This window comes from Lonchura striata, chromosome 2 (genome assembly GCF_050655825.1).
Source record: "Lonchura striata isolate lonStrDom1 chromosome 2, ASM5065582v1, whole genome shotgun sequence".
Classification (NCBI taxonomy): Eukaryota; Metazoa; Chordata; class Aves; order Passeriformes; family Estrildidae; genus Lonchura; species Lonchura striata.
Genome location: NC_140704.1, coordinates 155,699,014 through 155,711,341, shown reverse-complemented (window position 1 = coordinate 155,711,341; position 12,328 = coordinate 155,699,014). Strand labels below are relative to the sequence as shown.

Genomic DNA, 12,328 nt, shown 5'->3' with positions numbered 1-12,328 from the left:
TAAATTAGGACATGACACTGCAGAGTTGTGGGATGGAAAACACTCCCCCACCTCCGGACTCACAACTCTGAGCCAACCAGGAACTGTGGCCAGCAAAATGCCCCAAGGCCAAGGGACAAAGCTGTCCCACCCTCCAGAACCAGAATAAAAGCCGGCCCAGAGCCTCTCTCCCTCACACACTTCTCCTGACACCTTCTCCTCCTGCTCCTGCTGACAACCAGGTGAGTCTCATTCCCCTGACCCTTCTGCTCCTGCACCCTTGGCCCCACTCTTCCAGCACACTCAGCCCCAGCCTCAGCAGCCCTCACACCTCCCCACATCCCCACAACAGCCTCCAAACTCTTTCACCCTCCAGCATCACTGCCGCATATGGTACGAAATCCATCTCCTGCCTCATCCCTTCCTTTCCAGGCACCCTCCACTCCGCACCCATGGCCTGCAACACCCGCTGCGGATCCACCTGTGGACCCACCCCGCTGGCCAACAGCTGCAACGAGCCCTGTGCCCTGCAGTGCCAGAACTCCAGCGTCATCATCAACCCTTCCCCTGTGCTGGTCACCCTGCCAGGACCCATCATGACCTCCTTCCCCCAGAACACCGCCGTCGGATCCACCTCCTCGGCTGCTCTGGGCACTGAGCTCAGTGCCCAGGGACAGCCCATCTCTGGTGGCTTTGGCTTTGGCCTTGGCTATGGCTACGGGCTGGGAGGCCTGGGCTGCTATGGCAGGAGGGGTGGCTACATCTGCTAAGGGCTCTCAGCACCACCCCTGACACCACCAGCTCTGGCTTCTGGCAAAAGCTCCTGCAAGCAAAGCACCTCAGCTGATGGTCTCTCTACTTGTACCTCATGCCTGATTCCTTCAGCTTCTTCCTTCTCATCAGTATTTCACTTCAATAAATTTTTCTTGCATCACAACCTGAGTTGCTGCCTCTTGGTTTTGGAATCCAATGGTCTCACATCCCCACCATATTCAATGCCAGCACTCAAATATTATGTTGGATGGAAAGGGAGTAAAGGACATTTCTTAACAAATATGACCCCACCAGTAAAAACTAACGCTGACATGGGAAATAGGGGAGAGGGGGAAACTTCCCAAACATGACACATGGCCATCATCTGATCTACCAAAGGCTTTGACACAACAATTCTCTCCTGGGCACTGCTGTGCCAAAGTCATTCTACCCAGACATAGACTTGAAAAATTCTCTTCCCAGCAGCACTCTCGAGTCCTCCCCATGAACAGAGGAATAACATCATGCACTTGGGCAGGAACTCCTGAATGCCAATGCTTCCATGCCTCTTCCTCAGGCAGCCCAGCAGGATTTCCAGGACTATGGCCAGTTCACTTTTGGACCTCCAAGGAGAGAGACCACATTGTCTCTTACACTCTGAGACCTTCCATGCACACTGAAAATTCTTCCCTCCTTTGCACATGGAATTCCATCTATTCTCTCATTTTTGCACATGCCCGATTCCTTTCATGTGTGCAGTGCTGACAACAGCTGGGCTCCCACACAGTGCTGACACCCCCTGCCCAGCCTTGTGTCTTCATAGTCCCAGCTCTCTCAGTCTCTCCTCTAGTAAAGTTCTGCCAGAAATTGAAGTGTCTAGTGACCCTCAACTGCTCAATGTCCACTGTCCCCTTGTTCTTCTCGTCTCGAGGCCAGAACTGTCCACACCACCCACATTGAATCTGCCCAGTGCTCTAAAGAGGGGAAGGGCCACCTCTCACAATTTCATGGCAACAATTTCCACAACTCTGCCTTGGACACTGGTGACACCCCACTGAAGTCATCCCCCACTGCAACCTGCTGGTCACTCTGATCTCAATCAGCACCATCAGCAGGATCCTGATCACAAAAGTCACTTTCCAGAATCTCAGTCCCCACCATTATCCTGGGCCAAGTGCAGTTTTCCTCTCCTTATGCAGAACTTCACCTTTGCCTTGATGAACTTTGGGAGATTCCTCTAACCCTTAGTCTCAAGGTCCTTCTGACTGGTGGTTCAGACAAGTGTGGCCTCAGACACTCCATCACCTCCCACCTTGCTGAAGGGGCAACTCTGCAACTGCCCAGAAGGAATGGAAGAGTCCAGGTGCTCACACCTGGCACTGGTGCAAAGCCCAGACCAGCCTGACACACCTCAGATAGTTTGGAGCCCCTCTTCACAACACACCCACAAACCCAAAACCATGAGTTCTACAGGATGACGTCAATGATGACATCCTTGCTCCCAAATCTTGGTCATGTCTTCAGTCCCCACTGACACGCTCCATCAACACCAGCCTTGGGTTTCCAACACTCACACTTTAAAGGAGGAATGACCACGATGGAAGGGGCAGCTCCTCATGCACAGCACAGCTGCAAAGCCCACACCAGCCTGACATGGCTGTGGTGGAATTGAGGCCCCTCTTCACAACACACCCACAAACTAAAGCACAAAAGTGCCACAAAATGACCTCACTGATGACACCCATATTTTCCTTGGGCTTTTGTTGTATATTCTGGTTTCTCTGACACACATCCTCTATACCAATGCTCCCAAATGCCAAGTCTCACAATAAAGCTGACACCAAGGTCAGATGGACATGGCCTCAGCAGACAAGACAGGGAAGAGTTCTGGAGAGGAATACTCTGCCCCCCTCATGACTTGCAAAGCCCTGTCTGATAAAAGAGATATGATAACTCTATATATGGTATCTCCAGAGAGTTTCCAGTTTGATGCTATTTTTCTGAAAAGTGAATGTCTGCAGTTCCTACAACTGCTCCTCTCAGGCCTTCTTCTTCTTTTCCTGAACCCGTTTTCCTTTTTTGGTTTCACTCAGAGCCCAGCCATGGGACCCCAGAGTGTGACCTTGCTGGGCCCAGCTGAGACGAGCGCTATGGATGAACCAACACAAGACATTGAACAGGAGGAGAGGCGTCACAGGGATTGTTCTCCCAAAGCCAGCAGGAAAGGCCTGGCATATAGACAGGTCTAGAATGTTGGCAACAGGACAGGGAGGGAAGAGTATGTAATGCAAGTGGACAACTTCACACCCAGAAGAGCTGCAAAGCCCAGATGAGCCTGACAGGGCTGTGGGGGAATGAGGTTCCTCACCACAAGACATCCACAAACCACAGGACAACAGGGTCAGGGGCTGACTTCAGTGATCACACACCACTCTCCAAAGCTCAGGTCACATCCAGAGTTCTCCACAAAAAAACATCTTCATCCACAGTATTTGGCCACTAACACTCTCTGCTGACAAGGTCAGACAGACAATGACACTAAATTAGGACATGACACTGCAGAGTTGTGGGATGGAAAACACTCCCCCACCTCCGGACTCACAGCTCTGAGCCAACCAGGAACTGTGGCCAGCAAAATGCCCCAAGGCCAAGGGACAAAGCTGTCCCACCCCCCAGAACCAGAATAAAAGCCGGCCCAGAGCCTCTCTCCCTCACACACTTCTCCTGACACCTTCTCCTCCTGCTCCTGCAGACAACCAGGTGAGTCTCATTCCCCTGACCCTTCTGCTCCTGCACCCTTGGCCCCACTCTTCCAGCACACTCAGTCCCAGCCTCAGCAGCCCTCACACCTACCCACATCCCCACAACAGCCTCCAAACTCCTTCACCCTCCAGCATCACTGCCGCATATGCTCCGAAATCCCTCTCCTGCCTCATCGCTTCTCTTCCAGGACCCTCCACTCCACACCCATGGCCTGCAACACCCTCTGCGGATCCACCTGCGGACCCACCCCGCTGGCCAACAGCTGCAACGAGCCCTGTGCCCTGCAGTGCCAGGATTCCCACGTCATCATCAACCCTTCCCCTGTGCTGGTCACCCTGCCAGGACCCATCATGACCTCCTTCCCCCAGAACACCGCCGTCGGATCCACCTCCTCGGCTGCCGTGGGCAGTGAGCTCAGTGCCCAGGGACAGCCCATCTCTGGTGGATTTGGCTTTGGCCTTGGCTATGGCTACGGGCTGGGAGGCCTGGGCTGCTATGGCAGGAGGGGTGGCTACATCTGCTGAGGGCCCTCAGCACCACCCCTGACACCACCAGCTCTGGCTTCTGGCAAAAGCTCCTGCAAGCAAAGCAGCTCAGCTGATGGTCTCTCTACTTGTACCTCACGCCTGATTCCTTCAGCTTCTTCCTTCTCATCAGTATTTCACTTCAATAAATTTTTCTTGCATCACAACCTGAGTTGCTGCCTCTTGGTTTTGGAATCCAATGGTCTCACATCCCCACCATATTCAATGCCAGCACTCAAATATTATGTTGGATGGAAAGGGAGTAAAGGACATTTCTTAACAAATATGACCCCACCAGTAAAAACTAACGCTGACATGGGAAATAGGGGAGAGGGGGAAACTTCCCAAACATGACACATGGCCATCATCTGATCTACCAAAGGCTTTGACACAACAATTCTCTCCTGGGCACTGCTGTGCCAAAGTCATTCTACCCAGACATAGACTTGAAAAATTCTCTTCCCAGCAGCACTCTCGAGTCCTCCCCATGAACAGAGGAATAACATCATGCACTTGGGCAGGAACTCCTGAATGCCAATGCTTCCATGCCTCTTCCTCAGGCAGCCCAGCAGGATTTCCAGGACTATGGCCAGTTCACTTTTGGACCTCCAAGGAGAGAGACCACATTGTCTCTTACACTCTGAGACCTTCCACGCACACTGAAAATTCTTCCCTCCTTTGCACATGGAATTCCATCTATTCTCTCATTTTTGCACATGCCCGATTCCTTTCATGTGTGCAGTGCTGACAACAGCTGGGCTCCCACACAGTGCTGACACCCCCTGCCCAGCCTTGTGTCTTCATAGTCCCAGCTCTCTCAGTCTCTCCTCTAGTAAAGTTCTGCCAGAAATTGAAGTGTCTAGTGACCCTCAACTGCTCAATGTCCACTGTCCCCTTGTTCTTCTCGTCTCGAGGCCAGAACTGTCCACACCACCCACATTGAATCTGCCCAGTGCTCTAAAGAGGGGAAGGGCCACCTCTCACAATTTCATGGCAACAATTTCCACAACTCTGCCTTGGACACTGGTGACACCCCACTGAAGTCATCCCCCACTGCAACCTGCTGGTCACTCTGATCTCAATCAGCACCATCAGCAGGATCCTGATCACAAAAGTCACTTTCCAGAATCTCAGTCCCCACCATTATCCTGGGCCAAGTGCAGTTTTCCTCTCCTTATGCAGAACTTCACCTTTGCCTTGATGAACTTTGGGAGATTCCTCTAACCCTTAGTCTCAAGGTCCTTCTGACTGGTGGTTCAGACAAGTGTGGCCTCAGACACTCCATCACCTCCCACCTTGCTGAAGGGGCAACTCTGCAACTGCCCAGAAGGAATGGAAGAGTCCAGGTGCTCACACCTGGCACTGGTGCAAAGCCCAGACCAGCCTGACACACCTGAGATAGTTTGGGGCCCCTCTTCACAACACACCCACAAACCCAAAACCATGAGTTCTACAGGATGACGTCAATGATGACATCCTTGCTCCCAAATCTTGGTCATGTCTTCAGTCCCCACTGACACGCTCCATCAACACCAGCCTTGGGTTTCCAACACTCACACTTTAAAGGAGGAATGACCACGATGGAAGGGGCAGCTCCTCATGCACAGCACAGCTGCAAAGCCCACACCATCCTGACATGGCTGTGGTGGAATTGGGCCCCTCTTCAAAACACACCCATAAACTAAAGCACAAAAGTGCCACCAAATGACCTCACCGATGACACCCATATTTTCCTTGGGCTTTTGTTGTATATTCTGGTTTCTCTGACACACATCCTCTATACCAATGCTCCCAAATGCCAAGTCTCACAATAAAGCTGACACCAAGGTCAGATGGACATGGCCTCAGCAGACAAGACAGGGAAGAGTTGTGGGGAGGAATACTCTCCCCCCCCATGACTTGCAAGACTCTGTCTGATAAAAGAGATACGATAACTCTATATATGGTACCTCCAGAGAGTTTCCAGTTTGATGCTATTTTTCTGAAAAGTGAATGTCTGCAGTTCCTACACCTGCTCCTCTCAGGCCTTCTTCTTCTTTTCCTGAACCCGTTTTCCTTTTTTGGTTTCACTCAGAGCCCAGCCATGGGACCCCAGAGTGTGACCTTGCTGAGCCCAGCTGAGACGAGCGCTACGGATGAACCAACACAAGACATTGGACAGGAGGAGAGGCGTCACAGGGATTGTTCTCCCAAATCCAGCAGGAAAGGCCTGGCATATAGACAGGTCTAGAATGTTGGCAACAGGACAGGGAGGGAAGAGTATCTATTGCAAGTAGACAACTTCACCCCCAGAAGAGCTGCAAAGCCCAAATGAGCCTGACATGGCTGTGGGGGAATGAGGATCCTCACCACAAGACATCCACACACCACAGCTCTTGAGGGCCAGGGGCTGACTTCAGTGATCACACATCACTCTCCAAAGCTCAGGTCACATCCACAGTTCTCCACAAAAAACATCTTCATCCACAGTATTTGGCCACTAACACTCTCTGCTGACAAGGTCAGACAGACAATGACACTAAATTAGGACATGACACTGCAGAGTTGTGGGATGGAAAACACTCCCCCACCTCCGGACTCACAACTCTGAGCCAGCCGGGAACTCTGGCCAGCAAAATGCCCCAAGGCCAAGGGACAAAGCTGTCCCACCCTCCAGAACCAGAATAAAAGCTGGCCCAGAGCCTCTCTCCCTCACACACTTCTCCTGACACCTTCTCCTGTTCCTGCAGACAACCAGGTGAGTCTCAAGCCCCTGACCCTTCTGCTCCTGCACCCTTGGCCCCACTCTTCCAGCACACTCAGCCCCAGCCTCAGCAGCCCTCACACCTCCCCACATCCCCACAACAGCCTTCAAACTCTTTCACCCTCCAGCATCACTGCCGCATATGCTCCGAAATCCCTCTCTTGCCTCATCCCTTCCTTTCCAGGCACCCTCCACACCGCACCCATGGCCTGCAACACCCGCTGCGGATCCACCTGCGGACCCACCCCGCTGGCCAACAGCTGCAACGAGCCCTGTGCCCTGCAGTGCCAGGATTCCCACGTCATCATCAACCCTTCCCCTGTGCTGGTCACCCTGCCAGGACCCATCATGACCTCCTTCCCCCAGAACACCGCCGTCGGATCCACCTCCTCGGCTGCTCTGGGCACTGAGCTCAGTGCCCAGGGACAGCCCATCTCTGGTGGATTTGGATTTGGTCTTGGCCTTGGCTACGGGCTGGGAGGCCTGGGCTGCTATGGCAGGAGGGGTGGCTACATCTGCTGAGGGCCCTCAGCACCACCCCTGACACCACCAGCTCTGGCCTCTGGCAACAGCTCCTGCAAGCAAAGCAGCTCAGCTGGTGGTCTCTCTACTTGTACCTCACGCCTGATTCCTTCAGCTTCTTCCTTCTCATCAGTATTTCACTTCAATAAATTTTTCTTGCATCGCAACCTGAGTTGCTGACTCTTTGTTTTGAAATCCAATGGTCTCACATCCCCACCATTTTCAATACCAGCACTCAAATATTATGTTGGATGGAAAGGGAGTAAAGGACATTTCTTAACAAATATGACCCCACCTGTAAAAACTAATGCTGACATGGGAAATAGGGGAGAGGGTGAACCTTCCAGAACATGACACATGGCCATCACCTGATCTACCAAAGACTTTGACACAACAATTCTCTCCTGGGCACTGCTGTGCCAAAGTCACTCTACCCAAACATAGACTTGAAAAATTCTCTTCCCAGCAGCACTCTCGAGTCCTCCCCATGAACAGAGGAATAACATCATGCACTTGGGCAGGAACTCCTGAATGCCAATGCTTCCATGCCTCTTCCTCAGGCAGCCCAGCAGGATTTCCAGGACTATGGCCAGTTCACTTTTGGACCTCCAAGGAGAGAGACCACATTGTCTCTTACACTCTGAGACCTTCCACGCACACTGAAAAATTCTTCCTTCCTTTGCACATGGAATTCCATCTATTCTCTCATTTTTGCACATGCCCTATTCCTTTCATGTGTGCAGTGCTGACAACAGCTGGGCTCCCACACACTGCTGACACCCCCTGCCCAGCCTTGTCTCTTCATAGTCCCAGCTCTCTCAGTCTCTCCTCTAGTAAAGTTCTGCCAGAAATTGAAGTGTCTAGTGGCCCTCAACTGCTCAATGTCCAATATCCCCTTGTTCTTCTCATCTCGTGCCCAGAACTGTCCACACCACCCACATCGAATTTGCCCAGTGCTCTAAAGAGAGGAAGGGCCACCTCTCACAATTTCATGGCAACAATTTCCAGAACTCTGCCTTGGACACTGGTGACACCCCACTGAAGTCATCCCCCACTGCAACCTGCTGGTCACTCTGATCTCAATCAGCACCATCAGCAGGATCCTGATCACAAAAGTCACTTTCCAGAATCTCAGTCCCCACCATTATCCAGGGTCAAGTGCAGTTTTCCTCTCCTTATGCAGAACTTCACCTTTGCCTTGATGAACTTTGGGAGATTCCTTTAACCCTTAGTCTCGAGGTCCTTCTGACTGGTGGTTCAGACAAGTGTGGCCTCAGACACTCCATCACCACCCACCTTGCTGAAGGGGCAACTCTGCAACTGCCCAGAAGGAATGGAAGAGTCCAGGTGCTCACACCTGGCACAGGTGCAAAGCCCAGACCAGCCTGACACACCTCAGATAGTTTGGGGCCCCTCTTCACCACACACCCACAAACCCAAAACCATGAGTTCCACAGGATGACCTCACTGATGACATCCTTGCTCCCAAATCTTGGTCACGTCTTCAGTCCCCACTGACACGCTCCATCAACACCAGCCTTGGGTTTCCAACACTCACACTTTAAAGGAGGAATGGCCACGATGGAAGGGGCAGCTCCTCATGCACAGCACAGCTGCAAAGCCCACACCAGCCTGACATGGCTGCGGTGGAATTGGGGCCCCTCTTCACAACACACCCACAAAAAAATATAAACCATACGAGTGCCACAGAATGACCTCACTGATGACACCCATGTTTTTCTTAGGCTTTTGTTGTATATTCTGGTTTCTCTGACACGCATCTTCCAAAAAAATCCTCCCAAATACCAACTCTCACTTGAAAGCTGACACCAAGGTCAGACGGACACGAGGCTGACGTGGCTGTGGGGGAACAAGGTCTCTCTTCACCACAAACCCACAAAACCACAGCACATCACTGCCACGACTATGACATCCCACCTCTCCAAACTTTTGGTCACGTCTTCAGCCCTCATAGACAAACAACTTCAATAGCAGCCTTTGGTCTCTAATACTTGCATTTAAAAGTTGCCGCCAAAGTCATGGCCTCAAGCGCAGGACATGACACTGCAGAGTTGTGGGGAGCAAAAACTCCCCAGCTCAGCACTCACGAGGCCTCCAAAATGCCCCAAAGCCATTGGACAAGGTTGACCCACCCCTCCAGAACCAGCATAAAAGCCGATCCACAGCGTCTCTCCCTCACACACTTCTCCTGAAGCCTTCTGCTCCTGCAGACAACCAGGTGAGTCTCAAGCCCCTGACCCTCCTGCTCCTGCAGCCCTGGCCCCTCTCTTCCAGCCAGTTCAGCCCCAGCCTCAGCAGCTCCACAGCCCCACAACAGCCTCCACATTGCATCAATCTATTGCATCACTGCCCCTCACACCCCTACACCCCTGTCCTACCTGACCCCTTCTCTTCCAGGCACCCTCCACACCACACCCATGGCCTGCAACACCCTCTGCGGATCCACCTGCGGACCCACCCCGCTGGCCAACAGCTGCAACGAGCCCTGTGCCCTGCAGTGCCAGGATTCCCGCGTCATCATCGACCCTTCCCCTGTGCTGGTCACCCTGCCAGGACCCATCATGACCTCCTTCCCCCAGAACACCGCCGTCGGATCCACCTCCTCGGCTGCTCTGGGCAGTGAGCTCAGTGCCCAGGGACAGCCCATCTCTGGTGGATTTGGCTTTGGCCTTGGCTATGGCTACGGGCTGGGAGGCCTGGGCTGCTATGGCAGGAGGGGTGGCTACATCTGCTGAGGACCCTCAGCACCACCCCTGACACCACCAGCTCTGGCCTCTGGCAACAGCTCCTGCAAGCAAAGCAGCTCAGCTGATGGTCTCTCTACTTGTACCTCATGCCTGATTCCTTCAGCTTCTTCCTTCTCATCAGTATTTCACTTCAATAAATTTTTCTTGCATCACAACCTCAGTTGCTGCCTCTTGGTTTTGGATGCCAATGGTCTCACATCCCCACCATATTCAATACCAGCACTCAAATATTATGTTGGATGGAAAGGGAGTAAAGGACATTTCTTAACAAATATGACCCCACCAGTAACAACTAACGCTGACATGGGAAAAAGGGGAGTGGGGGAACCTTCCAGAACATGACACATGGCCATCACCTGATCTACCAAAGACTTTGACACAACAATTCTCTCCTGGGCACTGCTGTGCCAAAGTCACTCTACCCAGACATAGACTTGAAAAATTTGCTTCCCTGCAGCACTCTCGAGTCCTCCCCATGAACAGAGGAATAACATCATGCACTTGGGCAGGAACTCCTGAATGCCAATGCTTCCATTCCTCTTCCTCAGGCAGCCCAGCAGGATTTCCAGGACTATGGCCAGTTCACTTTTGGACCTCCAAGGAGAGAGACCACATTGTCTCTTACACTCTGAGACCTTCCACGCACACTGAAAAACTCTTCCCTCCTTTGCACATGGAATTCCATCTATTCTCTCATTTTTGCACATGCCCTATTCCTTTCATGTGTGCAGTGCTGACAACAGCTGGGCTCCCACACACTGCTGACACCCCCTGCCCAGCCTTGTCTCTTCATAGTCCCAGCTCTCTCAGTCTCTTCTCTAGTAAAGTTCCGCCAGAAATTGAAGTGTCTAGTGGCCCTCAACTGCTCTTGGTCCACTGTCCCCTTGTTCTTCTCATCTCGAGGCCGGAACTGTCCACACCACCCACATCGAATCTGCCCAGTGCTCTAAAGAGAGGAAGGGCCACCTCTCACAATTTCATGGCAACAATTTCCACAACTCTGCCTTGGACACTGGTGACACCCCACTGAAGTCATCCCCCACTGCAACCTGCTGGTCACTATGATCTCAATCAGCACCATCAGCAGGATCCTGATCACAAAAGTCACTTTCCAGAATCTCAGTCCCCAGCATTATCCTGGGCCAAGTGCAGTTTTCCTCTCCATATGCAGAACTTCACCTTTGCCTTGATGAACTTTGGGAGATTCCTCTAACCCTTAGTCTCGAGGTCCTTCTGACTGGTGGTTCAGACAAGTGTGGCCTCAGACACTCCATCACCACCCACCTTGCTGAAGGGGCAACTCTGCAGTGGCCCAGAAGGAATGGAAGAGTCCAGGTGCTCACACCTGGCACAGGTGCAAAACCCAGACCAGCCTGACACACCTGAGATAGTTTGGGGCCCCACTTCACCACACACCCACAAACCCAAAACCATGAGTTCTACAGGATGACCTCAATGATGACACCACACTGCCAAAATCTTGGTCAAATCTTCAGTCCCCACTGACACGCTCCATCAACACCAGCCTTGGGTTTCCAACACTCACACTTTAAAGGAGGAATGACCACGATGGAAGGGGCAGCTCCTCATGCACAGCACAGCTGCAAAGCCCACACCAGCCTGACATGGCTGCGGTGGAATTGGGGCCCCTCTTCAAAACACACCCACAAACTAAAGCACAAAAGTGCCACCAAATGACCTCACCGATGACACCCATATTTTCCTTGGGCTTTTGTTGTATATTCTGGTTTCTCTGACACACATCCTCTATACCAATGCTCCCAAATGCCAAGTCTCACAATAAAGCTGACACCAAGGTCAGATGGACATGGCCTCAGCAGACAAGACAGGGAAGAGCTGTGGGGAGGAATACTCTGCCCCCCTCATGACTTGCAAGGCTCTGTCTGATAAAAGAGATATGATAAGTCTACATATGGTACCTCCAGAGAGTTTCCAGTTTGATGCTATTTTTCTGAAAAGTGAATGTCTGCAGTTCCTACAACTGCTCCTCTCAGGCCTTCTTCTTCTTTTACTGAACCCGTTTTCCTTTTTTGGTTTCACTCAGAGCCCAGCCATGGGACCCCAGAGTGTGACCTTGCTGGGCCCAGCTGAGACGAGCGCTACGGATGAACCAACACAAGACATTGAACAGGAGGAGAGGCGTCACAGGGATTGTTCTCCCAAAGCCAGCAGGAAAGGCCTGGCATATAGACAGGTCTAGAATGTTGGCAACAGGACAGGGAAGGAAGAGTATGTAATGCAAGTGGACAACTTCA

At 52.1% G+C, this 12,328-nt stretch overlaps 1 protein-coding gene and 3 pseudogenes across 1 annotated transcript; all 4 read left to right on the top strand.

The window, feature by feature from the left end:
* Positions 1-431: 431 nt before the first annotated feature.
* Positions 432-749, top strand: LOC144245937 (feather keratin pseudogene; annotated as a pseudogene).
* Positions 750-3,701: 2,952 nt separating this feature from the next.
* On the top strand, positions 3,702-4,019 carry LOC144246616 (feather beta keratin pseudogene; annotated as a pseudogene).
* Positions 4,020-6,966: 2,947 nt separating this feature from the next.
* On the top strand, positions 6,967-7,284 carry LOC144245938 (feather beta keratin-like). Its single transcript, XM_077781546.1, has one exon. The coding sequence runs from the start codon at positions 6,967-6,969 to the stop codon at positions 7,282-7,284; it is 318 nt and encodes a 105-aa protein (XP_077637672.1).
* Positions 7,285-8,683: 1,399 nt separating this feature from the next.
* On the top strand, positions 8,684-10,040 carry LOC144246629 (feather beta keratin pseudogene; annotated as a pseudogene).
* The last annotated feature ends 2,288 nt before the right edge of the window (positions 10,041-12,328 follow it).